General features: G+C 24.2%; 1 protein-coding gene across 1 annotated transcript; it reads right to left on the bottom strand.

The window, feature by feature from the left end:
* Positions 1-2175: 2175 nt before the first annotated feature.
* On the bottom strand, positions 2176-23384 carry LOC111620622 (ras-related protein Rab-32-like). Its single transcript, XM_023362586.1, has 14 exons — positions 23257-23384; positions 19010-19135; positions 17409-17554; positions 14958-14990; positions 14623-14719; positions 14356-14412; positions 11566-11598; positions 10420-10447; positions 8618-8680; positions 8436-8544; positions 7829-7977; positions 3752-3814; positions 3570-3678; positions 2176-3111 (listed from the first exon to the last, which is right to left on the bottom strand). Exons 3-14 carry the CDS (start codon positions 17521-17523, stop codon positions 2960-2962), a joined length of 1008 nt encoding a protein of 335 aa, XP_023218354.1. The 5' UTR covers positions 17524-17554; positions 19010-19135; positions 23257-23384; the 3' UTR covers positions 2176-2959.
* Between the last annotated feature and the right edge of the window lie 1627 nt (positions 23385-25011).

Raw genomic sequence — 25011 nt, 5'->3', positions numbered from 1 at the left:
GGAATTAAAAACAACTTTATTTTATAAATATTATTTTTTTTATTACTTTATAATAACAGTTCTTAAATTATAGTTATGAGTTACTGATTGTTGAAGAAAACATTCCATTTTGCCAGAATGTATCATTTTCTTCTATAACACAAACACTAGACTCACCTTTAAAAAATATTCATATTTTTCCTTCAAAATACTATAATCAAATTGCTTAAAAGTCAGGCTACTAAAATCTGGTTAGATTTGTCAAACTATAAATATAGTCAATTTGGTTACAGCTGCATACATTTCTATCAAAAAACAACATACTATAACCTGGTAATATTTTGTCTATCAATTCACCATATCAGAGTAATAGAATCAATTTCTTCACTAGAAAATCAGATTTTCATTCTTTATTGCAGAACCATAGACAAGAATTAAAAACACAAAACACTAAGTTACTACTGATTGTTTAAATTATTTGTTATAATCTGATTCTTGTTCTGAATTTTTTGGATGTGCAGAAATTTATATTACAGGATTATTTGAAAGAATGCTTTATGTTAATCAATACTGAAAGCATGTTTAAACTGAAATGAACATAAACATGCATTAAATAAGCTCAAATGAGAAAGTTCACCTGCAGTTCTGTGTTCATTGAAAATTTTCTCTTCCAATATATATTGAAATTTCAGAACTATAGACTATAGAAGAAATTCATAGATTAGTATTTGAGGAAAATATGCATATTATTTAAGGTACCTAACTTTTAAACAAGTAGCATATTTTCCTTGAATTCAAATAATGCCAAGTTTTAAAGTCATGAGATTTAAAATGGTGCTAATTAAATTTGTTTTCTAATTTATAAAATAAATATTACTTATTTCTCATCCTAACCTGTTGAGTGATTAAAAAATGAATTACGTTTTGTAGTAAATTTTTTGCTGAGAAATAATCAAAAGCATGCCAAAGTTAATTTAATTATAATCTCTCGTCATTTTAAAAGTCCTATTTTTCCACATACAATAATTTTTTTTTTTTTCTTCTTTGTTTTCTGTTATTTGTAAAAATTAAGTGTAGTCCCTGTTTGGAGACAAGAATTTGAATGCCATATTCATTGGCCCAAATATAAGACATTGAAAACCTGATATTAACCTAGATTCTATAGAGGATGATGTAATAATTGAGTGCAATTTAACTATTTGTTTAATACTTAGCTCCTATTAATGCACAAAAAGATATTTTTCAATTTCTGTTATAACTGAAGTTTACTTCATGTGCATATAGACATATAGGAAAACTTAAAGTATTAGTTAAACTTTCAACATATTATCTATAATACTGATTAAAATCAATTCTCTTGTCCCAAAGAACAAATTATTTTTCCTAAATCTTCAAACTTTGTGGCAAAGATGCCATTCTGTATGTTATATCTCATTTTAACTTAGAAATTATTTTTCTAACAGACATTAATTTAAAATGCAACTTACAGAGAAAATTTTATTAATAAGAAATATAAACTTATAATATATAATGTTTCTAGATAGAAAAAATCATTAGAAAAAAAAATGATTTACATATTTTATTTACAACTAAATTTANCAATATTTTTTTTTTTTCTTCTTTGTTTTCTGTTATTTGTAAAAATTAAGTGTAGTCCCTGTTTGGAGACAAGAATTTGAATGCCATATTCATTGGCCCAAATATAAGACATTGAAAACCTGATATTAACCTAGATTCTATAGAGGATGATGTAATAATTGAGTGCAATTTAACTATTTGTTTAATACTTAGCTCCTATTAATGCACAAAAAGATATTTTTCAATTTCTGTTATAACTGAAGTTTACTTCATGTGCATATAGACATATAGGAAAACTTAAAGTATTAGTTAAACTTTCAACATATTATCTATAATACTGATTAAAATCAATTCTCTTGTCCCAAAGAACAAATTATTTTTCCTAAATCTTCAAACTTTGTGGCAAAGATGCCATTCTGTATGTTATATCTCATTTTAACTTAGAAATTATTTTTCTAACAGACATTAATTTAAAATGCAACTTACAGAGAAAATTTTATTAATAAGAAATATAAACTTATAATATATAATGTTTCTAGATAGAAAAAATCATTAGAAAAAAAAATGATTTACATATTTTATTTACAACTAAATTTAAAACAATTAATTAATTTTTGGCTGAGAAAAACAGAATGCCTTTAGTGTTTCAGGCAGGAATGATCAATTTTTAAAAATGATAATAAGACAAAATATATTGAATAATTCTTGCATCTTAACAACATTAAATTAGTAAAACTGACACACATTTGGAAAAGCAGCACTTTAGTTATAAATAAATACAAACTAAATAATACTGTTTTATTAAAACTTCATTTGAAAATCGTACATTTGCCATAGCCGCAGTGGTAAACATTTTAGGCGTACCATTTTGAGTATTATAAAATAGTGCTTTCAATAAAAATATAACAATTCATAAAATACTTCAAGATGGAAAACAATAAGTACTATAATTATTGCATATTGCACGCAATAAACTTTTAAATAGAAAATATATTTTATAAGATAAATATTCATGCATGATGAATAATTACATTTGCATAATAATTTTATGAGCTACTGTGTGTGAAAGATTCATTAATATACATATATATAAGAATGCTACTTTAGTATTACAAATTTCATCAATTTAACAATATACAATTCAGTATCTAATTGAGAAGTTTTAGAATTAAAATACTTACATAATGCTTTCTCTTAAATACAAATTGATGTCAATGTTTATTTGTATAAAATGCATGATATGATAAGGTATGCCAGCATACCTTTATGATATGAGCATGTAACATATGAGATCATATAAAATTCGTTATTAATTCGGTAAAATAAGTTTTGAAAATTAATCCTGTAACCTTTGAAACTCAAAAAACATTTCCAGTAAAAAGTTTGAATTGGAGATATGTAATTAATGACCACAACACTTAATTTTTTGTTTCAAAGAGTGTTTTGCAGTCAACTGTACCAAATGTTTAGGTGTATTACTTGAGTATGCTTCTTCTTGATAACCTTCTTTTCTTAGTTGCAGAATATGATCAACAAGGAATGATATAGCTTCTTCTGAAATAGAAATTTTATAAATATGGTAAAATATATATTAAATCTGCAGAAAATTAAAAAATAAATCAAAATTAAATTCTGTAAATATTTATATCTAAAAAATATGGCCTTTTTCAAAAATTCATATTCATCAAGATCTTTCAAATTCTTTAGAACCCAGCTTCAGGATTCATTCCCGATTATTTTATAATCTCAATATTCACTTTTGTAATGCCAAATCTTCAATTAAATGTTCTTTGTACAATCACTTTTTAAAATTTTTTCGTTGTCAATTCTAAAGATTTAGATCAATCTAAGCATTTCTATCACTAGATATTTGATTTTTTAAGATTATTTTGATTATAAATACGAATATGCTTTAGCCTATGCTAAGATTATCATTAGAAATTAATTCTGATTCTTTTTTTAATCAATTAAAATAGATTACAATTAAAATCTTTCATACAAAATACAGTTACCTATGTTTATGTTCATTTTTGCTGAAGTGAAAAACCAAGTAGCAATATTATGTTGTTTGCAAAATTCTGATAACAGTTGACAATTTACTGTTACGCCTTCAATATCACACTATAATTTTGAAATAATATAAAATAAAATTTATGTTTATGTAAAGAACTTAATAATAAAAAATTTAATATACTTTATTTGCAACTAGTATTATTGGAATTGGTTGTGGAATTTTCTCCTTCACATCCTTTTGCCACTAGAAAATCAATTACTTAATTTTAGAAAATAAATATATTATTAAAAATATAAAATTATGCATGATACACATTGATTTTTAAGGTGAAATATGTTATTCTTTACTGAATCAAACATATTTCAAGAGAATTTTAAGCCACATTTTACTTGTAAGCACCATAAAAACTTAGATCTGATAATCAATTATTCTTTTATTGATGTAGAAAAACTTTCTTTAGTAAAATGTTTAAGAATCTTCCAAGATTCTTAAACATAATAATGTTCTCTAATAAGAATGTTTGAATAAAAATATTAAGAAAGAATAAATAGACAAAAAGCAAGATTTGTGATAAAATAGTTTAAATTACAAAGAAGAGATTTCCTTTCTTTCTTAGCATTTAATAAATAGTTTTCAACCAGGATTCTGTAAAATAGTGCCAAGCAGTGATGTAACACATCTTACACAAATTATTAAAAGTACAAAAAGCACAATAGCTCCACATTGATAGAGACATAGGGATAGGGGCAAGAAAAAACTTACAAAATTATAAATACTGCTATCAGAAAGATTTTATTGTTGAGGCAGTGTTAGCAAAGTTTCTATGTGGCTTATAAAATTGTGTTCATTCTCAAAATTTGATTAAATATCATTTTACATAATATGGAGCAAGGAAATTAAAAATATAATAAAAATTGAAGGTCTATAATTTCATTTATGAGATACAATGGAATCAAAGTGACAATGTCCAATCTCACTAGCATGAGCAAACACACTTTTTAAAATTCTTTTTTTTTTTAACCAGCAGCGATATCACTGCCACAGTAGCAGCAAGTAATCATCATAAATGGTCCCTGAAACATTATTGAGGTGCTAGTATTTCAGCTCAATTATTAGTTTGTGTTCAGTCAGAAAATGAACTGTGCATAATATTAAGACAATGCTTTTCAATCAAAATTTATGTAGTGTTATATTTGTAAAATAATGTGCTTTATAATACAAATAATGATGATAAATAAATATATGCATAAAAATTAAAATTAACACCATATTTGTTCACAAAAGATAAAATTAAGATTAAAAAAAATCTTAATGAAAATACACAGTTCAAAAAGAAATAATTTCCTTTATCTGCATAAAATAAAGTCAAAAATTTTTATGTTGGTGACTAATTAAATAGATGTAAGAAACTTCAGAATTTTAATGAAACTTTGTTTATGCATGTAATCCAAGAACAACAGTCATTTTCAGTCACATTACAGAATGTATTTATATATAATTTTCTTTATCATTTAGAAAAATTTAAATTTGTAAATTTGAGATTTNTCTCTGTTCCATTGTAACACAAGAGTGAACTGTGATAGTACACCATTATTGTTTTTGCAAATTTGTATATATCTTTATTTTATATTTTTTGGGTCGCAAAAAAAATCACAATCATAAATGGGGTTGTGAATAAAAAAAGTTTAAGAAGCCCTGCATTAGTAAGTTGAATAGTTATATTAGCTCTTATGATTTTAACTATTCTTTTTAATTAATATCATAATTGACAAAGTTATTATGCTTTACAATTATTTAAAAAAATTATTATTAATTGGAAATCATTGCTTTCTTTTATTTTGAAAACTATTAGCAATTTAGTAATAATAAAACAGGAATTAAAAACAACTTTATTTTATAAATATTATTTTTTTTATTACTTTATAATAACAGTTCTTAAATTATAGTTATGAGTTACTGATTGTTGAAGAAAACATTCCATTTTGCCAGAATGTATCATTTTCTTCTATAACACAAACACTAGACTCACCTTTAAAAAATATTCATATTTTTCCTTCAAAATACTATAATCAAATTGCTTAAAAGTCAGGCTACTAAAATCTGGTTAGATTTGTCAAACTATAAATATAGTCAATTTGGTTACAGCTGCATACATTTCTATCAAAAAACAACATACTATAACCTGGTAATATTTTGTCTATCAATTCACCATATCAGAGTAATAGAATCAATTTCTTCACTAGAAAATCAGATTTTCATTCTTTATTGCAGAACCATAGACAAGAATTAAAAACACAAAACACTAAGTTACTACTGATTGTTTAAATTATTTGTTATAATCTGATTCTTGTTCTGAATTTTTTGGATGTGCAGAAATTTATATTACAGGATTATTTGAAAGAATGCTTTATGTTAATCAATACTGAAAGCATGTTTAAACTGAAATGAACATAAACATGCATTAAATAAGCTCAAATGAGAAAGTTCACCTGCAGTTCTGTGTTCATTGAAAATTTTCTCTTCCAATATATATTGAAATTTCAGAACTATAGACTATAGAAGAAATTCATAGATTAGTATTTGAGGAAAATATGCATATTATTTAAGGTACCTAACTTTTAAACAAGTAGCATATTTTCCTTGAATTCAAATAATGCCAAGTTTTAAAGTCATGAGATTTAAAATGGTGCTAATTAAATTTGTTTTCTAATTTATAAAATAAATATTACTTATTTCTCATCCTAACCTGTTGAGTGATTAAAAAATGAATTACGTTTTGTAGTAAATTTTTTGCTGAGAAATAATCAAAAGCATGCCAAAGTTAATTTAATTATAATCTCTCGTCATTTTAAAAGTCCTATTTTTCCACATACAATAATTTTTTTTTTTTCTTCTTTGTTTTCTGTTATTTGTAAAAATTAAGTGTAGTCCCTGTTTGGAGACAAGAATTTGAATGCCATATTCATTGGCCCAAATATAAGACATTGAAAACCTGATATTAACCTAGATTCTATAGAGGATGATGTAATAATTGAGTGCAATTTAACTATTTGTTTAATACTTAGCTCCTATTAATGCACAAAAAGATATTTTTCAATTTCTGTTATAACTGAAGTTTACTTCATGTGCATATAGACATATAGGAAAACTTAAAGTATTAGTTAAACTTTCAACATATTATCTATAATACTGATTAAAATCAATTCTCTTGTCCCAAAGAACAAATTATTTTTCCTAAATCTTCAAACTTTGTGGCAAAGATGCCATTCTGTATGTTATATCTCATTTTAACTTAGAAATTATTTTTCTAACAGACATTAATTTAAAATGCAACTTACAGAGAAAATTTTATTAATAAGAAATATAAACTTATAATATATAATGTTTCTAGATAGAAAAAATCATTAGAAAAAAAAATGATTTACATATTTTATTTACAACTAAATTTAAAACAATTAATTAATTTTTGGCTGAGAAAAACAGAATGCCTTTAGTGTTTCAGGCAGGAATGATCAATTTTTAAAAATGATAATAAGACAAAATATATTGAATAATTCTTGCATCTTAACAACATTAAATTAGTAAAACTGACACACATTTGGAAAAGCAGCACTTTAGTTATAAATAAATACAAACTAAATAATACTGTTTTATTAAAACTTCATTTGAAAATCGTACATTTGCCATAGCCGCAGTGGTAAACATTTTAGGCGTACCATTTTGAGTATTATAAAATAGTGCTTTCAATAAAAATATAACAATTCATAAAATACTTCAAGATGGAAAACAATAAGTACTATAATTATTGCATATTGCACGCAATAAACTTTTAAATAGAAAATATATTTTATAAGATAAATATTCATGCATGATGAATAATTACATTTGCATAATAATTTTATGAGCTACTGTGTGTGAAAGATTCATTAATATACATATATATAAGAATGCTACTTTAGTATTACAAATTTCATCAATTTAACAATATACAATTCAGTATCTAATTGAGAAGTTTTAGAATTAAAATACTTACATAATGCTTTCTCTTAAATACAAATTGATGTCAATGTTTATTTGTATAAAATGCATGATATGATAAGGTATGCCAGCATACCTTTATGATATGAGCATGTAACATATGAGATCATATAAAATTCGTTATTAATTCGGTAAAATAAGTTTTGAAAATTAATCCTGTAACCTTTGAAACTCAAAAAACATTTCCAGTAAAAAGTTTGAATTGGAGATATGTAATTAATGACCACAACACTTAATTTTTTGTTTCAAAGAGTGTTTTGCAGTCAACTGTACCAAATGTTTAGGTGTATTACTTGAGTATGCTTCTTCTTGATAACCTTCTTTTCTTAGTTGCAGAATATGATCAACAAGGAATGATATAGCTTCTTCTGAAATAGAAATTTTATAAATATGGTAAAATATATATTAAATCTGCAGAAAATTAAAAAATAAATCAAAATTAAATTCTGTAAATATTTATATCTAAAAAATATGGCCTTTTTCAAAAATTCATATTCATCAAGATCTTTCAAATTCTTTAGAACCCAGCTTCAGGATTCATTCCCGATTATTTTATAATCTCAATATTCACTTTTGTAATGCCAAATCTTCAATTAAATGTTCTTTGTACAATCACTTTTTAAAATTTTTTCGTTGTCAATTCTAAAGATTTAGATCAATCTAAGCATTTCTATCACTAGATATTTGATTTTTTAAGATTATTTTGATTATAAATACGAATATGCTTTAGCCTATGCTAAGATTATCATTAGAAATTAATTCTGATTCTTTTTTTAATCAATTAAAATAGATTACAATTAAAATCTTTCATACAAAATACAGTTACCTATGTTTATGTTCATTTTTGCTGAAGTGAAAAACCAAGTAGCAATATTATGTTGTTTGCAAAATTCTGATAACAGTTGACAATTTACTGTTACGCCTTCAATATCACACTATAATTTTGAAATAATATAAAATAAAATTTATGTTTATGTAAAGAACTTAATAATAAAAAATTTAATATACTTTATTTGCAACTAGTATTATTGGAATTGGTTGTGGAATTTTCTCCTTCACATCCTTTTGCCACTAGAAAATCAATTACTTAATTTTAGAAAATAAATATATTATTAAAAATATAAAATTATGCATGATACACATTGATTTTTAAGGTGAAATATGTTATTCTTTACTGAATCAAACATATTTCAAGAGAATTTTAAGCCACATTTTACTTGTAAGCACCATAAAAACTTAGATCTGATAATCAATTATTCTTTTATTGATGTAGAAAAACTTTCTTTAGTAAAATGTTTAAGAATCTTCCAAGATTCTTAAACATAATAATGTTCTCTAATAAGAATGTTTGAATAAAAATATTAAGAAAGAATAAATAGACAAAAAGCAAGATTTGTGATAAAATAGTTTAAATTACAAAGAAGAGATTTCCTTTCTTTCTTAGCATTTAATAAATAGTTTTCAACCAGGATTCTGTAAAATAGTGCCAAGCAGTGATGTAACACATCTTACACAAATTATTAAAAGTACAAAAAGCACAATAGCTCCACATTGATAGAGACATAGGGATAGGGGCAAGAAAAAACTTACAAAATTATAAATACTGCTATCAGAAAGATTTTATTGTTGAGGCAGTGTTAGCAAAGTTTCTATGTGGCTTATAAAATTGTGTTCATTCTCAAAATTTGATTAAATATCATTTTACATAATATGGAGCAAGGAAATTAAAAATATAATAAAAATTGAAGGTCTATAATTTCATTTATGAGATACAATGGAATCAAAGTGACAATGTCCAATCTCACTAGCATGAGCAAACACACTTTTTAAAATTCTTTTTTTTTTTAACCAGCAGCGATATCACTGCCACAGTAGCAGCAAGTAATCATCATAAATGGTCCCTGAAACATTATTGAGGTGCTAGTATTTCAGCTCAATTATTAGTTTGTGTTCAGTCAGAAAATGAACTGTGCATAATATTAAGACAATGCTTTTCAATCAAAATTTATGTAGTGTTATATTTGTAAAATAATGTGCTTTATAATACAAATAATGATGATAAATAAATATATGCATAAAAATTAAAATTAACACCATATTTGTTCACAAAAGATAAAATTAAGATTAAAAAAAATCTTAATGAAAATACACAGTTCAAAAAGAAATAATTTCCTTTATCTGCATAAAATAAAGTCAAAAATTTTTATGTTGGTGACTAATTAAATAGATGTAAGAAACTTCAGAATTTTAATGAAACTTTGTTTATGCATGTAATCCAAGAACAACAGTCATTTTCAGTCACATTACAGAATGTATTTATATATAATTTTCTTTATCATTTAGAAAAATTTAAATTTGTAAATTTGAGATTTTTTAACAAATATCCCATTCATTTCTTGTAAAAACTTTTTAGATAATATTCTAAAATTTGATATTATTTTTGAAGCAAATCAAATTCATTAAATGATCTAAAATAAAATAAAATAAATATTAACTATATAATTGATTGGAAACTCTTAATTTAAATATGAAGACTAAATTAAAATAGACTAGAAAAAAGAGACTAAACTCAAACTTAGAAATAACTAGAAGGCTTTTCTAGCTACATTGCTTTATTTAAAAATGTGAATTATAAAATATCACATATTTTTTCCAAATAGAAATTAAAAAGATAGTGATTATATCTTTGGAGTGATTCTCTATAGGAATTTTTATAAAGATAATATCTTTGTTACTTTCTTTAAGTTAATATAAACACAAACTTTTATAAACATTCAAAATTTAACTTAAAACTTAAAATAAATACTTACTTTAATCACTGACTCCAAAGTTGCTGGCCTGTAATATATAAACAAATGTATAAACAAATGATGTATTTTGCAAATATTCAATATTTAATATTGTATAAGAATAATTTCATAATTCCTAAAATACATTTTATAAATTTAAAATTAGTTTGAAAGAATTTACAACTATTTAACACCAACGAAAAGGCTCTAAAATATCACCATCACTAATTTTTTTTAATATATTTTATCAATTAAGTATAAAAAAAATAGCATTAAAAAATTATATATCCATATTATCAAATTATATAGAATTATTTTATACTTTCATCACTACAGAAATTTGAATAAATAGCAACTTTGAGACAAATTTATCACAGTAATATTTCAAATTAGTGCCTGGTAAACTTGGCAAATGTTAAATCAGTTACAATCATAATATGATTATACTAAATGAGTTATAATCATTAATGGTAAGTAAAGCCATTTAAATGAAAGTTTAGACATATATTGTCTAAAATCATGTTTTATTCTTTAGTTATATAACTATCTGTTGCAGTTTATATGTATATCTGTATGTTGATATTGAATCATTTCATATGAAACATGTAGTCCATGTGTTTTCATATTATGGAACACTTCAATAGTTATTAAAAATAACTTTATTTCAGGAATTCTAATTATTCTACTTCTAAAACAAAAACACTCATAAAATGCAAGATTCTTAGAATTTTTCAAGTTATGATTAAAAAACATTTAACTTAGAAAATATTTTTCTTTACAACAAAAACAGATATAAAAAATTCCTAAATAATAGAAAATTATTGAAATTCTGATATTAACTTACATTAAGTTATTTAGTTTCAATAACTTGCACAAAGATTCTATCTTTTCTCTTATATTTTAAAACTAAAAATAATAGCATTTCTTTCAAACCATTTATCTCATTTTGCAATATAAAATATTTAGGAAGAATTACAAACATGATATAGTAAAAACTAAGAGAAATTAAATCTGCAAGACACAATTTAAAAATTTAAATGAGCTATAGTATATTGGTGAGTAGATCTATTCTTGTTTTGACAAAATTAGTTTTTGTTTAAAATCTGATTTTTTCAGAAAGATAGGTGTTATTATTCTTATGTAATTTATCATAAAGAAATAAATTACCTTGAAAGATCAAAAACAATGATGGCAGCAGTTCTGTAAAGAAAAAATGATAACTAATTAAAATGAGAAATGTTAACAATTAAATGCATATAAATAACTTACTATTTATATGCATTTATATAACAACAATGGAATGCAGATATTCTATACATTTGAAAAAAAAAGTAGGCTTTGGAAAACATAGATTACCAAATGATTATTTAAAATTAATTTTTCTATTACTTGTACAGTACATAAAACATGAAATACTAAAATATATGAGAATTATAGAACTATACCATTGCTCTCATGAAAAATATCAATAAAATTAATGTAATTTCTCATGCTACATTATTGCAGTTTAGAACTTATTAAATACTTATAACAAGTATTGTTTACTGGACAAGATGGCCAAGGTAGTTAAGGCATTAGCCTACCACTCTGGGACCTGAGATCAAATCCTAGAGGTTGAATATCCCCAGGAAATTTTTGGGGGATAGACAATCCTGGATATGTCAGGTTCTGTCTCTTACCACTTAGCAGCCCCATTATGAGGTCCTGGACAGGATCTAAATCCACCAAATGAACTTAAAAATATTTTAATAACGAGAAAAGAATGTGTAAAATAAATCCATCACAAATGTGTAACAAACAATGAATGATCAACCCTGTGAGAACCCGAGTTTGGGCAATCTCATGGGTTGGAATTCTAATAAATATTGATTAGGATCAAGCTTTGACTCTGATGCTTGTAAAAATGACCAGATCTTGACAAAACAAGAAAAAAGGTCTTTTTTTCAAAGAAAAAACTATCCCATTTTAGTTGTAAAATTCATTAAAGGTCCTGGATGTCAGGAGAGAAAACATTATAATCAACAATATGATCAAAAGATTCAAAGTTTGATTAACATTATTTGGACAGAGTTGAATCAAGGTACAAAATTGATTACTGGAGATCAACCTTTCTTGCACATGATTTGGTTGTCTAATTTCACTTATAAACAATAAAGGAACCAATTGAGAAATGAAGAGAAAGTTCAAGACCAGAGAGAGAGAGAGATCAAATTACAATTACTTATTTCAGAAATAAAATCCTTAAAATCTCCAAACTTAGAGGACAAAAGAATCAATTCTTTTATGCTCCATTTGTCCTCTGTGTCAGTGTCCTTTTGCCTTCAGCTTCATTTTTGTTCTACTATTCATTACACCTGACTTGCGACTAGTCTGCTCCAGGGCTGTCAGATCATTGTTGGATCACCAATGAAGCTGAATTATAGATTGAACTTTTCAGTTTTGTTTTCTGTCTTCAAAAAGAAGTTCTTGACTGAAATTGTATAGGCATCATGTACTATTCAAATAAATGGGTTATTTTGTAAAGATGACTTATCTCAGCATCATTCTCCCACACAATGTCCTTTACCCCTTGTTCATCTTGACATGATTTCAGATTAACATACCTTCTTCCCTCATCAGCCCCCTCACACCATTGTGAGCAAAGCACGTATATGGTAAGTGGTAAAACCCCATTGTTAATTAATTTGATTGCTTGATGATAACAGCACCTCTTAGTAATGGTCGCGTAGACTTGCTCATTGCTACATTATACTATACATTATACCAATCATTAGTTCTTCTATCATCTTACAAGTGCTGATGTAGCATGTGCACAATCCGGGACATCCCCTCTCTTTGTAATTCATTATGTGAAACGCTGTTCATTAGATGAGTCATTTTTTTACAATTTGCTTTGCTTGTTATGAGAGGTGCTTGTTAAGCGAGGTTCCACTGTAATAATCAGTGGAAGGATTGTAAGGAATCTGGTACCTATTGGGCCAGATTGGTGTTGGCTTACTGGATATTTTTGTATTTTTATAAAAACTAATAAGTTATATAATTGAACATTGCAGACATTATTAGCTATGTTGAAAACAAATCTTTTATATACAAAAAGTATTTTTATTTTTACCAGTAGGATGTTTTATTTCTATTTATTGTATGTTTGCAATCTGTAAGACAATGTCTTCAATTCCTGGAAAGCAATTATAGTGATTTCCCAAGGAAGAAGAAAGGTAAAGATTTTGATTATATAGCAATTATTATTAATTCTTGCATATATAGTTAAGTTACAATTTATCATAATGTTAAAATTTGGATTATAAAAATATCAGAAACTATTCATAAACATTTTCATATATATAATTGGACTAAACATATTTCTACAGTTATACACACTACAGTATTTAGATCTTAGTTACTAGGCATAAGAGATTTTATAAAAATTTGATAATTATTAAAAATATACCAGAATTAAAAAATTGTAGAATAAAAACTAAAGATTCAATATATGCTTCATTGGAAATTTTAACAAATTTAGTTTTTTAAGTAAATTATTTACTTATACTATTATAGATACACAATATGTTCTAAATAAATTTAATTATAAATACCAAAAGTTATAGTAATATAAAAATTACAAGTTTATATTTCTTCAATTATTGAAGAATAAGAAGATAATGAAACACTTATCACAGATTATAAATAGAAATTATAAGAATAGTGCATAAAATAATTGGAAATATATGAATTGATTGTTCCTAAATAAGGTAGTCTTTTATCTGTACATGTTATCCAATATCCCTTTCTTTTTATTTGGGATATAACTCACTTTTCTAATGTTAAACCAAACCATTCCAGACATCTCTCCTTGTGCAGACATGTCAATGCACTAAATCTGCATATTTTTTTTTTTTTATTTACAAGAGATATTAATTTGTGTAATTAAATTATCAATTTTATTAATTTTATACTTACGCATATCTATAATATACTTGAGTCATGTGTCCAAATCTTTCATGACCAGCTATATCCCTAATTTGTTTAAAAAATATATTTTTAAACAAATCTCTATCAACATTAGCAAAAATCATAATAAAAACAATATTCATTAAAAAGTAAATAGTAATATATAACATTTACAATTATTTATTATATTATCCATTAAATTTTAAATTTGTTTACTTGGGTATATTTTATAAATTATAAAGTCTAAGACATTTATTTAATTATACAGACACCTACCAAAGCTGCAAAGTGATTGATTTCTTATTGTTCCATAAGATTGTTTTGATAGCAAAATCAACTCCTATTGTAAGTTTGTAATAATGAGAGAATACACCTAAAACATGTGATTTGAATAAATTATAAAAATAATAAAATAAAGTATATATACTGAAACTTATAAAATTGTAATATTCAAATTAATTTAATTTATTAAAAAAATTGACACTATTTTTAGCATCTCTACAGTTTTAAAAGAAATATAAAACTTGTACTTTTTTACAAGATATTTTTCCTTCTTTTAAGATACATTAAAATGTAACAGAATATGAAAATTATAATTAAAATTTTCTTACCTTCTGTATATCTTCTTATAATTGCTGTTTTTCCTTTATGAAACAAATATATCAAAACAAAATATTTACTTACTATAGACTATCATCATATTTATAAAAAAATTACATTTTTTTACTTTAAACAACTTGATTATGTAATTTTAAAATATTAAAAACTATACGATTTAACATGCAAGTATTGCAATTTAACATTTTTAAAATACAGTAATGGACATTAAAGCAAATCAAACTACTGTTTTAATAAAATGTGTTTTAATTTTTATTAGTTTTGTAATTAGCTAGTCAATGACTTTCATCTTAATTGAAAACATAAGCAAATAAGTTTTATCAAGACTGCTATACCTATTTGAATATCCTCTAACTTAAATTTTATACAGTAATGATAAAAACAATTATTAGTTTCAAAATTCAAGAAAACTCTAAAAATATTTAACAAGAAAAAATTTTTAATATCTCTATAACAGTAGATAAAAGGAGCCAGAAACCCAAATGGACAAGGATGAACTAACAAGATGACGTAAGATTTACCATTCCAATTTTAAAGAAGAATTTTCTTAATATTTATTGGTTTTTTTGTGTTTTTAAGGAACTTTATAAATATAGGCAGTTGTGTAGCCTAAAAAGGAAGGTCCAGCTGTCTGTACTTTGTTCTAGAACATTGTAAAAATGGTAATCGTCTGAAATATATATTTTTAGAGCGACTTTGTCTTTAATTTGTAAAAAAAAAATCTCTATAACAGTAAATAAGCAAAATAAAAATGAAATTACAGTACTGAAAAATAAACAAACTTTTACTCATTCTTCAAAATAATAAGGTTGTGTCATTTTTAATAGATTATTAATTATCAGAGTCAGATCAAATTTGATGGATAATTATTAAGTATAGCAATTACATTTAATATATGTGAAATCATCAAGTTCTCATACTAATTGAAAATTTTTTTAAAGTCATAGTTACACTACATCCCTCTTCATTATAAATTGAGTTATTCAGGCAAAAGTTTATGAAGTTTCAAATTTTGATGAGATAACAGAAGGCTATGATAATTTACAACAGGAAAGAGAAATATATAATTTAATATGATTAAAAACTTAGTTTTATTTATATCATAAGAATGCCTAATTGGAAATATCAAGACTGAGAACAGGAATTATGAATCTATGGACAGGGTCTTTGCCAAAATACTATATAACAATTTTCTAGAAAACTGAAGAAAGTGATCTTCAATATTTAAAGCATCATTAATATTTTTTCTATAATTTAATTATGTTATTTAATGTAAATTGAAATTATTTCTTTAACTTTTTCTTCTGTATAATTTTTTAACCTATAAAAAATTGTCAATTAACAATATAAAACCAAACTTATCTTAAAATGTTAGAACAAACATGAAAATAGTGATATGAGTGTATTGTAATTATTTTGTTTTGATGCAAACATAGTTAAAGCATATAATCATCATCAATCTTGTTAATAATTGATTAGTTATCACCAATACTATGAAAAGAATCCTTATTAAAATATCTCACTTCCTCAAAAACGATAAAGTTATTTTTTCATCAATTAATCTTTAATCCTTTATAGAACTAGGATATAAGACAGATCTATAATATATTACTAAACTATTAAAGAATAGAAAAAGATAACTGTTGGGTAATGATTATGCTGCCAATGTGTGGGGAAGTGATTCAACTTTCTGCCATCTGATTTAATCTGATCTGATAAGTATGAAGTATTAAGCAACGAGTGTTTAAAACCATCAGTCACCATTTGCCTCTTAATTAATATTTCAAACAATTCAGTAATATAAGTAAGTTATGATCAACTATAGTTTTGACTCATTATGAAAACATATTTTAAATTTTTAAAGATTATCAAAATTAAATTTATTTACTCCTGCTTTTATTTATAAACTTGATTTTGCAAACTTGCAGATAAGCTCCTAAAGAAGTTTATTTTTAAGAATTTGTAAAATCATGTTTTTAAAAAAAAGGAGTAAGTAAATTTAAATTTTGATTTTTTAATAAATAAAAACTTTATTATAATCAGTAAAACTTGGCACGATATTTAAATATATCTATGAATTTTGTTTGTTAAAGATACCAAATATTTAATTTTGTTTGTAAAATGTTTTTAGATCTTTTTGAGCAAACTTTAGAATATCTAATGTAAAGTAGTTTGTACTAAGTACAGCATACATCTGTTTATCAGCATAAATTTTAAAACACTGGTTTAAATCATTTCTACTTTTCTAAAAAATAGTTAAAAGTAATTAGATATTTTATAAAGTATGTTTATTTGAATAGTTTTCATTAATGTGAAAAAGCATCTAATAAATTTTTAAAACATTTTTAATTTTTAAAATAAGATTTCAATAAAATGAAAAGCAATTTAAAATATTTATTAAAAAAAAATAAATAAATAAAAACTAGTAAACAGATTTCACTTACCAACACCAAAATCTCCAATAACTAAAACTTTAAAAAGTAATTCTTCTACATCAAAATCACTAAATCCATTAACCATATTAGTTTTGTCAGTAGAAGTAGGAGCAATCACAGCCATTATAAATACTATTATTATATATCACATTTATCTGAAAATATAAACACAACTGTAATAAATTTTTGAATAATTTTTTTGGTATTTTTCCAGCATTCTGAAAATTTCAGTTTTAGTAGCATATTTCTTAAAATAAAATTTCTAGATTAATGATATATTTCAAAAATTACTTTTATAAATATTGCATAATTTACTTTTTCATTTCCTATTGAAATAAGTATGCTTTTTTTACATAATAAATTTTTGTTCTATTGATTAGAGAAAAATTTTGAAAAAGCTTTGATGTTTTTAATTTTAAAAAATATTTTTATTGTAGTAAGTAAAATCGATCAATTAAAAAACATTACTAATTAATTCAATTTTCTTTTTCTTACATGCATGCATACATACTATTAATATTAAAAATAGCTTATAGCTTATAGAATAAGTAAAATCTATATTTATAAGTTATTTTTAATACTTAGTACTTTTGGTTAGAACACTTTCTACTAATTTACAATCTGATCAAAGTAAAGAAAATTTTAATCAATATTCTGTGTCTTTCCTAAGTTGCCCAGACTTAAAGATACTTTTTTTATTATTACATTTATCAATGACATGCTTTATACTTTTGTTACTTTATACTTACAATAAAATTCCTTTGCATACATAATATGTGAATACAGCATACTACAATAATTATAAACTTTAAATGAATAAGACAAAAATATAAAATTCTGTAACAGTTGAATTATTTTTCGGTTAGTTTGTAAACAAATGAATATTTTTCACGGTCAATACTTTCAGTTTTTCATGCATATTCTCAAAAGGGCCGCTTCCATCGCGTGGCAGCAATCCAGACCTAGGTCACCAGCTGGATCAATGCAATCTTATTCCTCAATCTGCCCAATCACCAGATGTCACACCTTTTAACTTTTTTATGGCTACATCAAGGATTGCATATACACCCCAAAAATGCCAGATGTAAGAACCCTGCATAGAAGAACAGAATTCCATTAACACGTCTCTGGCTCAGACACAGGCCGAAATCAAGTACAGATTGTATATTGTACATGCCACTTCAAGTGACGGGTGGAAATGTACCGATTTAATGTAGCAACTTTTTCTATCACCATTGTCTATAGTACCATACTCACGTTTCTTTAGCCGAAGTTAATTCATAAAACTAAGGAGTGAATACTCTGTACTAATGTATCCTCCAGTAAACATACAATTAAAAAATAAATTTAAAAAAATAATCATATATATATAAACTGGACAACTCATTAATTTTATTCGTTGATTAAGTTACCTTATAATTTAAAAAAATGAAAACTATTCCGTTTCTAACGTAATAAATACGAATGACAATGCTAAAAGATAAAAACAGTTTTGACAGAATAAAGACGATCGGCATGTCTGACACGCGACATACATTTTCCACAATTTAGTTAAAACAGATTACCTGTAAAGTAATAATTAACAATCTCTTAAGCACAAGACATCTTACCGTATATATTATATTAATACGCTCGAACCTGCCGAGCTTTCTGCTTGACGAGCGCTTATTCACCAAACACGTCTCCTCACTCCACTCATCAATCTCCACGCTAAAGCCGAAGCGACTGGGCGCCACCTGGTAGAATATATTATAGTAAATGAACTATTATTATTTATTACTTTTTTGTTTTTTTTTTCCTTTTCTTCGAAATGATAAATAACAGGAGAAAAATAATATTATACTTAACTTTTAAGAAATTATTTATTATTTTATATAAATAATATAATCTTTATAGTCTGTATTTTCGGAATTTCAATAATATATTTTTTTAAATATTAGAGAAATATTATCGTACTAATTTTAGTCTTAATAATAATTATTTTAAATCAAAATGCTTACAAAATTTTATCATTTTTAATAATGATAAAATTTTGTAAGCATTTTGATTAACTTTTGTAATTTTAAACAAAATTTTATATATATATATATATATATATATATATAAATTTCCTTCATATTTTTGAGATGAAAGATTATAATGTAGTTAACATAAAATTTGACAAGTCACCCATCTTAATAGTGCGTTTGAAACGGATGAATTATACTGTAATATAATAAATAATCATTATAAAGAATGATACGAACTTTTTATTTTATCTAATTTCACTTTTATTAATTTAATCTAAAATAGATAAATCCATATATAACTAGAAGTTAGAATTAAAAACGATAAACAGTAATATGATATTTACACAATCGATTGATCTTTGATATTTCGAGTAAAGTATAAATTTGTGAAGTTTCCGCGATTATCGAGTCTTAAAAAAATATTTTTATAAGTCAGATAAGCCATTTCGTATGAAAAAACAAAAGTAATTTCTATTAATATAATGATTTATAGGCTATCCACGTTGCGAGTTCAAAAACATCAATTGATAAGGTCGATACATTTTGCACATTTTATAATTTTTTGATTTTATTTTTGTAGCTAATACTTGGTTTTATATAACATAAATTAAGTAAAAATTTAATTATAACAATCAAAAAATATATCTCATAAATAATTCATATTTTATCATTTATTTGTATTTTTGTAATATGTAAAATATGTAAGAGAGATATAAAATTATATAATCAATTAGAAGAAATATAATACACGTTTATTATAAAAAAATATTTAATTCGTTTTTAAATTAGTATCTTCAATTATAATGACATTTTCACTGTTTTATAATGACTTTATATAGTATTAATTTTATTTAAAAAACATATTTTATGCGAAATTAATGTGGTCGACTCTATTCCTTTGCTTATTATTACTAGTTTTATATAAAGTACTATATTTAATTCGTCACGTAATAAATATATATAGGAACGAATAGGATTTATACAGCATTGACAGATGGTTAACTAAATGATATTCATTTAGAAAATATTCCTGATATTTTGATAATTGTGATTTCACATAGAAAATATTTATATTATGTCAGATTATATATTCAACATCCAACTTCATTTGACTATTTTCAGCATCAAAATTTCGAATTTTTCTCACAAATATTCATTATTAATTTAAAAAGTTTTACTATAAAGCAGTTAATGTAAACGTCCAGCTTTAACACCTTTATCGATTTTTAATCAGAATTCGACCACGAGGACAAACCGAATAAACGGTAAACGAACCGAAAATCGCAATAAAACGTCGAACAGAAACGGAAAAAAACGAAAAGAAAACGAACGACCATCGACTGTGGATTATTTACTGTAATTGCGCAGTCGATATTTCATTATTTAAATGATTTAATTTTCTTTCTTTTCCAACATTACTATTATGCGCACTCCGCACTTCACGCAAGTATTTTAATAATTAATTAATAGATTAATCGGATTCGTATTTTCCTGAATCCGAGCTTTCAGAGTGCTAAAATAAATTTTAATAATTTTCATTAGTTACGAGCTACTACAATTTTTTTATCCGTGTATTGTTTCCACCAGATGCGCCTCTAATACTATTTCGACGAGTTATATTAAATTAAATTATCTCCGACTTAATTACTTTAATTTATGTTTTCGACGATTACTAATAACTTTTTATTACTTTTTAATAAAAAATGAAGTTTACTTTATTTTTATAAGGTATTACTAGTGTTTCCTATCTGTATTTGAATATTCTGATGGGCATTAATGTTCGAAAATGCATTATAAATAGTATTTATACGGCGTAAAATGGCCGAAGATAAAAGGCAACAACAGAATCCTTTCTAACAATCAAACAACGAAAAAATCAATTATATCGACCCAAAAAACATCTCCAATGTTAGGGTCGACGACAAGTAGACAGAAATTTATTTTTTATTAAATTAATAGGAAACGTGACGTCATTGGTCGAGTTACATCGAATTGTGTAACTACTTGTAATACCGAGTGTATCCAACTCGAACGACAAAAATTCTTATACTGTACGTAACAAACAATGACATTTTACAATCACCGATACTTAGCAACACGTAACCTCTATCATTTAACTTAATAATAGAACTTGTTAATCCGTGAGGTTTCGTACAAGGTCAGATAATAAGTAATAGAGCGGTAGGTTATAACTAATCTGAAGATAACAAAAAAATATTTGATATTTTACAGTTTATCTATAAAAATTATTGATTTTTAAAAACTAAATATTTATTAAGAACATTGAAAAGTTTAGCATTTGAGATTATAGAGCATAGAATTATATGTCAGTGGTTCTTGTCGAAAGGTGCAAACGGCACTTAATTATTACCAATGAATTTAGAAAACTAGTTTATAGAAAAAAATTTTTCACGATTGACCTATTTATATAAATTTTTTTATATTTAGTTATTAAATCACAATTTTCATAGAAAGTAACCTATAAAAGATATTATAAATCAACCCAAAAAACATTGACAATGTAAGAGACGACGACGAGGAGACAGAAAATCTACTTTTTTTTTAAATATTAAAATAACTGATATGTTTGAAAGGAAACGAGAGTAATAATCGTAACTATTTTGTAAATAATGCAGTGGGTTGATCATTATCACTGAACCGAACACGGGAGTGACAGTGATTTTTTTTATTTTTATCTTTCATGCCATATTTTCCTCTCGAACTATTTAAGTGTACTGTACTATACTGTACATTAGGTAAACTATTTCTCTACTTTTAAAATTTTTAAAATTATTATTTTACATTAATAATACATGCTCTCGTAGCAGAAATTTAGTAATTACACTGGAATTTTTTAATTTTTATTTATTATTTTTCTTGCCTACGTAAAAATCATGCAATTTTATTTTAGATTCGAAGAAATATAATAATTAAGTTGGAAACTTGAAACGATAATAAGAAGATAATACAAATCAAATAATACAAAATAGCATTTTTAAGGTTTTGTAATATGAAAATATTTTTATTAAAACAGTAATTATTGTCTCCACAATAAATAATTCTATATAAAAATGAATAATCATTTATTATTGCTTAATAATTTAAACGATTTGTAAAATAGTTATAATTACTACATTTTTAACGTCATTAAGAAGATAAATTATGAATTACGTTTTTATTGTAATGACATTAATTACAAAAATTTTCATAGAAATTACATAATATTTTTAATTCGTAAGGAAACCGAAAGCCCGAATATACGCCATATTTAACTAAATTTAAAAAAGAGAATAACTCTTATAATCTTGTTTCTGCTTTTCCAACACTAAAAAAACTGCAAAAGCAATTATTATATAATTTTAGCGGTGTGTAAACTAAACACTACAGAAGTTAACTAGAATAGATTTTATCAGTTTTTCTAAGATAACATAATCTTGTATATAAAACTAACGTAATATATTTATTATAATATATTACACGAGAATGCAATATACTGTATTATAATTAATTATTTATATTTCATCTCATTAATTTATTTTATACTATCGCGATCTTTCAATTATTAGGATTCACGTTTTAAACATTTTTCACAAATAATAAAATTCAATGCGTATAATTAAATTTTAATCTTTGATCTCGGAAGAAAGGAATTTTTCACGATTTAATTAATTATCAAAGTTATCTTTAAAAAATAATATATATAGAAGGAAAGTTTAAATGTATTTTATACATTAGGTTTCGATATTTTTAAAAATAAAATAAAAAATAAATCACAAATATTATTAGAAATCCGATTTTTTTCAATAAAAAAAGAAATGCTATGGCATTAAATTATTCAATAATCTTACCTGTAGATATAAATAACGAATATTCAGTAAACGAAGTAATAAAGCACTTAATATAAATGTTTAAAATATATTTTTTCTCGTCTTTTCTCCTTCGTTCGACGGCCCGTAATGATTAAATAAGGAGGTCGTTTCAATCGCTAAAGCAACATAATTGGATTAAAGCCTCCAAATATCTAGCAACGTCACTAAAATAATCTCTTAGTCTTAAAACGGGAAAAAGTATTTAATGCTCTATTTATTATTTTGGCTAAAAGATTTTAAAAAAATGTATTTCTAATTTTTCCTTCGAGTCGTAATATTAACTANAATTTTATTTTAGATTCGAAGAAATATAATAATTAAGTTGGAAACTTGAAACGATAATAAGAAGATAATACAAATCAAATAATACAAAATAGCATTTTTAAGGTTTTGTAATATGAAAATATTTTTATTAAAACAGTAATTATTGTCTCCACAATAAATAATTCTATATAAAAATGAATAATCATTTATTATTGCTTAATAATTTAAACGATTTGTAAAATAGTTATAATTACTACATTTTTAACGTCATTAAGAAGATAAATTATGAATTACGTTTTTATTGTAATGACATTAATTACAAAAATTTTCATAGAAATTACATAATATTTTTAATTCGTAAGGAAACCGAAAGCCCGAATATATGCCATATTTAACTAAATTTAAAAAAGAGAATAACTCTTATAATCTTGTTTCTGCTTTTCCAACACTAAAAAAACTGCAAAAGCAATTATTATATAATTTTAGCGGTGTGTAAACTAAACACTACAGAAGTTAACTAGAATAGATTTTATCAGTTTTTCTAAGATAACATAATCTTGTATATAAAACTAACGTAATATATTTATTATAATATATTACACGAGAATGCAATATACTGTATTATAATTAATTATTTATATTTCATCTCATTAATTTATTTTATACTATCGCGATCTTTCAATTATTAGGATTCACGTTTTAAACATTTTTCACAAATAATAAAATTCAATGCGTATAATTAAATTTTAATCTTTGATCTCGGAAGAAAGGAATTTTTCACGATTTAATTAATTATCAAAGTTATCTTTAAAAAATAATATATATAGAAGGAAAGTTTAAATGTATTTTATACATTAGGTTTCGATATTTTTAAAAATAAAATAAAAAATAAATCACAAATATTATTAGAAATCCGATTTTTTTCAATAAAAAAAGAAATGCTATGGCATTAAATTATTCAATAATCTTACCTGTAGATATAAATAACGAATATTCAGTAAACGAAGTAATAAAGCACTTAATATAAATGTTTAAAATATATTTTTTCTCGTCTTTTCTCCTTCGTTCGACGGCCCGTAATGATTAAATAAGGAGGTCGTTTCAATCGCTAAAGCAACATAATTGGATTAAAGCCTCCAAATATCTAGCAACGTCACTAAAATAATCTCTTAGTCTTAAAACGGGAAAAAGTATTTAATGCTCTATTTATTATTTTGGCTAAAAGATTTTAAAAAAATGTATTTCTAATTTTTCCTTCGAGTCGTAATATTAACTAAAAGACAAGGCCAAAAATTCTAAAATCCAAATAATTGAAAATTTAAGAATGAAAAACGTATATTAATTTTTTGGCGGCTTTTATAAATCTTAAGAAAAATTTTATAGAAATGTATTTTTCTTTTATTTTTTTCTTTATTAGAAACTAGTTTGTTTCTTCATTTTTTTAAAATAAATTAAATGAAATTATTTTCG

Source organism: Centruroides sculpturatus, unplaced genomic scaffold (assembly GCF_000671375.1).
Source record: "Centruroides sculpturatus isolate CEXI.00-Female unplaced genomic scaffold, Cexi_2.0 scaffold198, whole genome shotgun sequence".
NCBI classification, from domain to species: Eukaryota; Metazoa; Arthropoda; class Arachnida; order Scorpiones; family Buthidae; genus Centruroides; species Centruroides sculpturatus.
Note: the sequence above shows the minus strand (reverse complement) of the source record. Positions and strands in the feature narration are given on the sequence as shown.

What these genes read in the sequence shown, in the direction of transcription:
- LOC111620622 (XM_023362586.1), bottom strand. Translation starts at nt 17,523, where the DNA reads ATGGCTGTGATTGCTCCTACTTCTACTGACAAAACTAATATGGTTAAT. An exon ending in TCAATCACTTTGCAGCTTTG is followed by an intron (nt 14,413 to 14,622) that starts GTAGGTGTCTGT and finishes TAAACAAATTAG; the next exon opens with GGATATAGCTGGTCATGAAA. An exon ending in CAAGTATATTATAGATATGC is followed by an intron (nt 11,599 to 14,355) that starts GTAAGTATAAAA and finishes TTTTCTTTACAG; the next exon opens with AACTGCTGCCATCATTGTTT.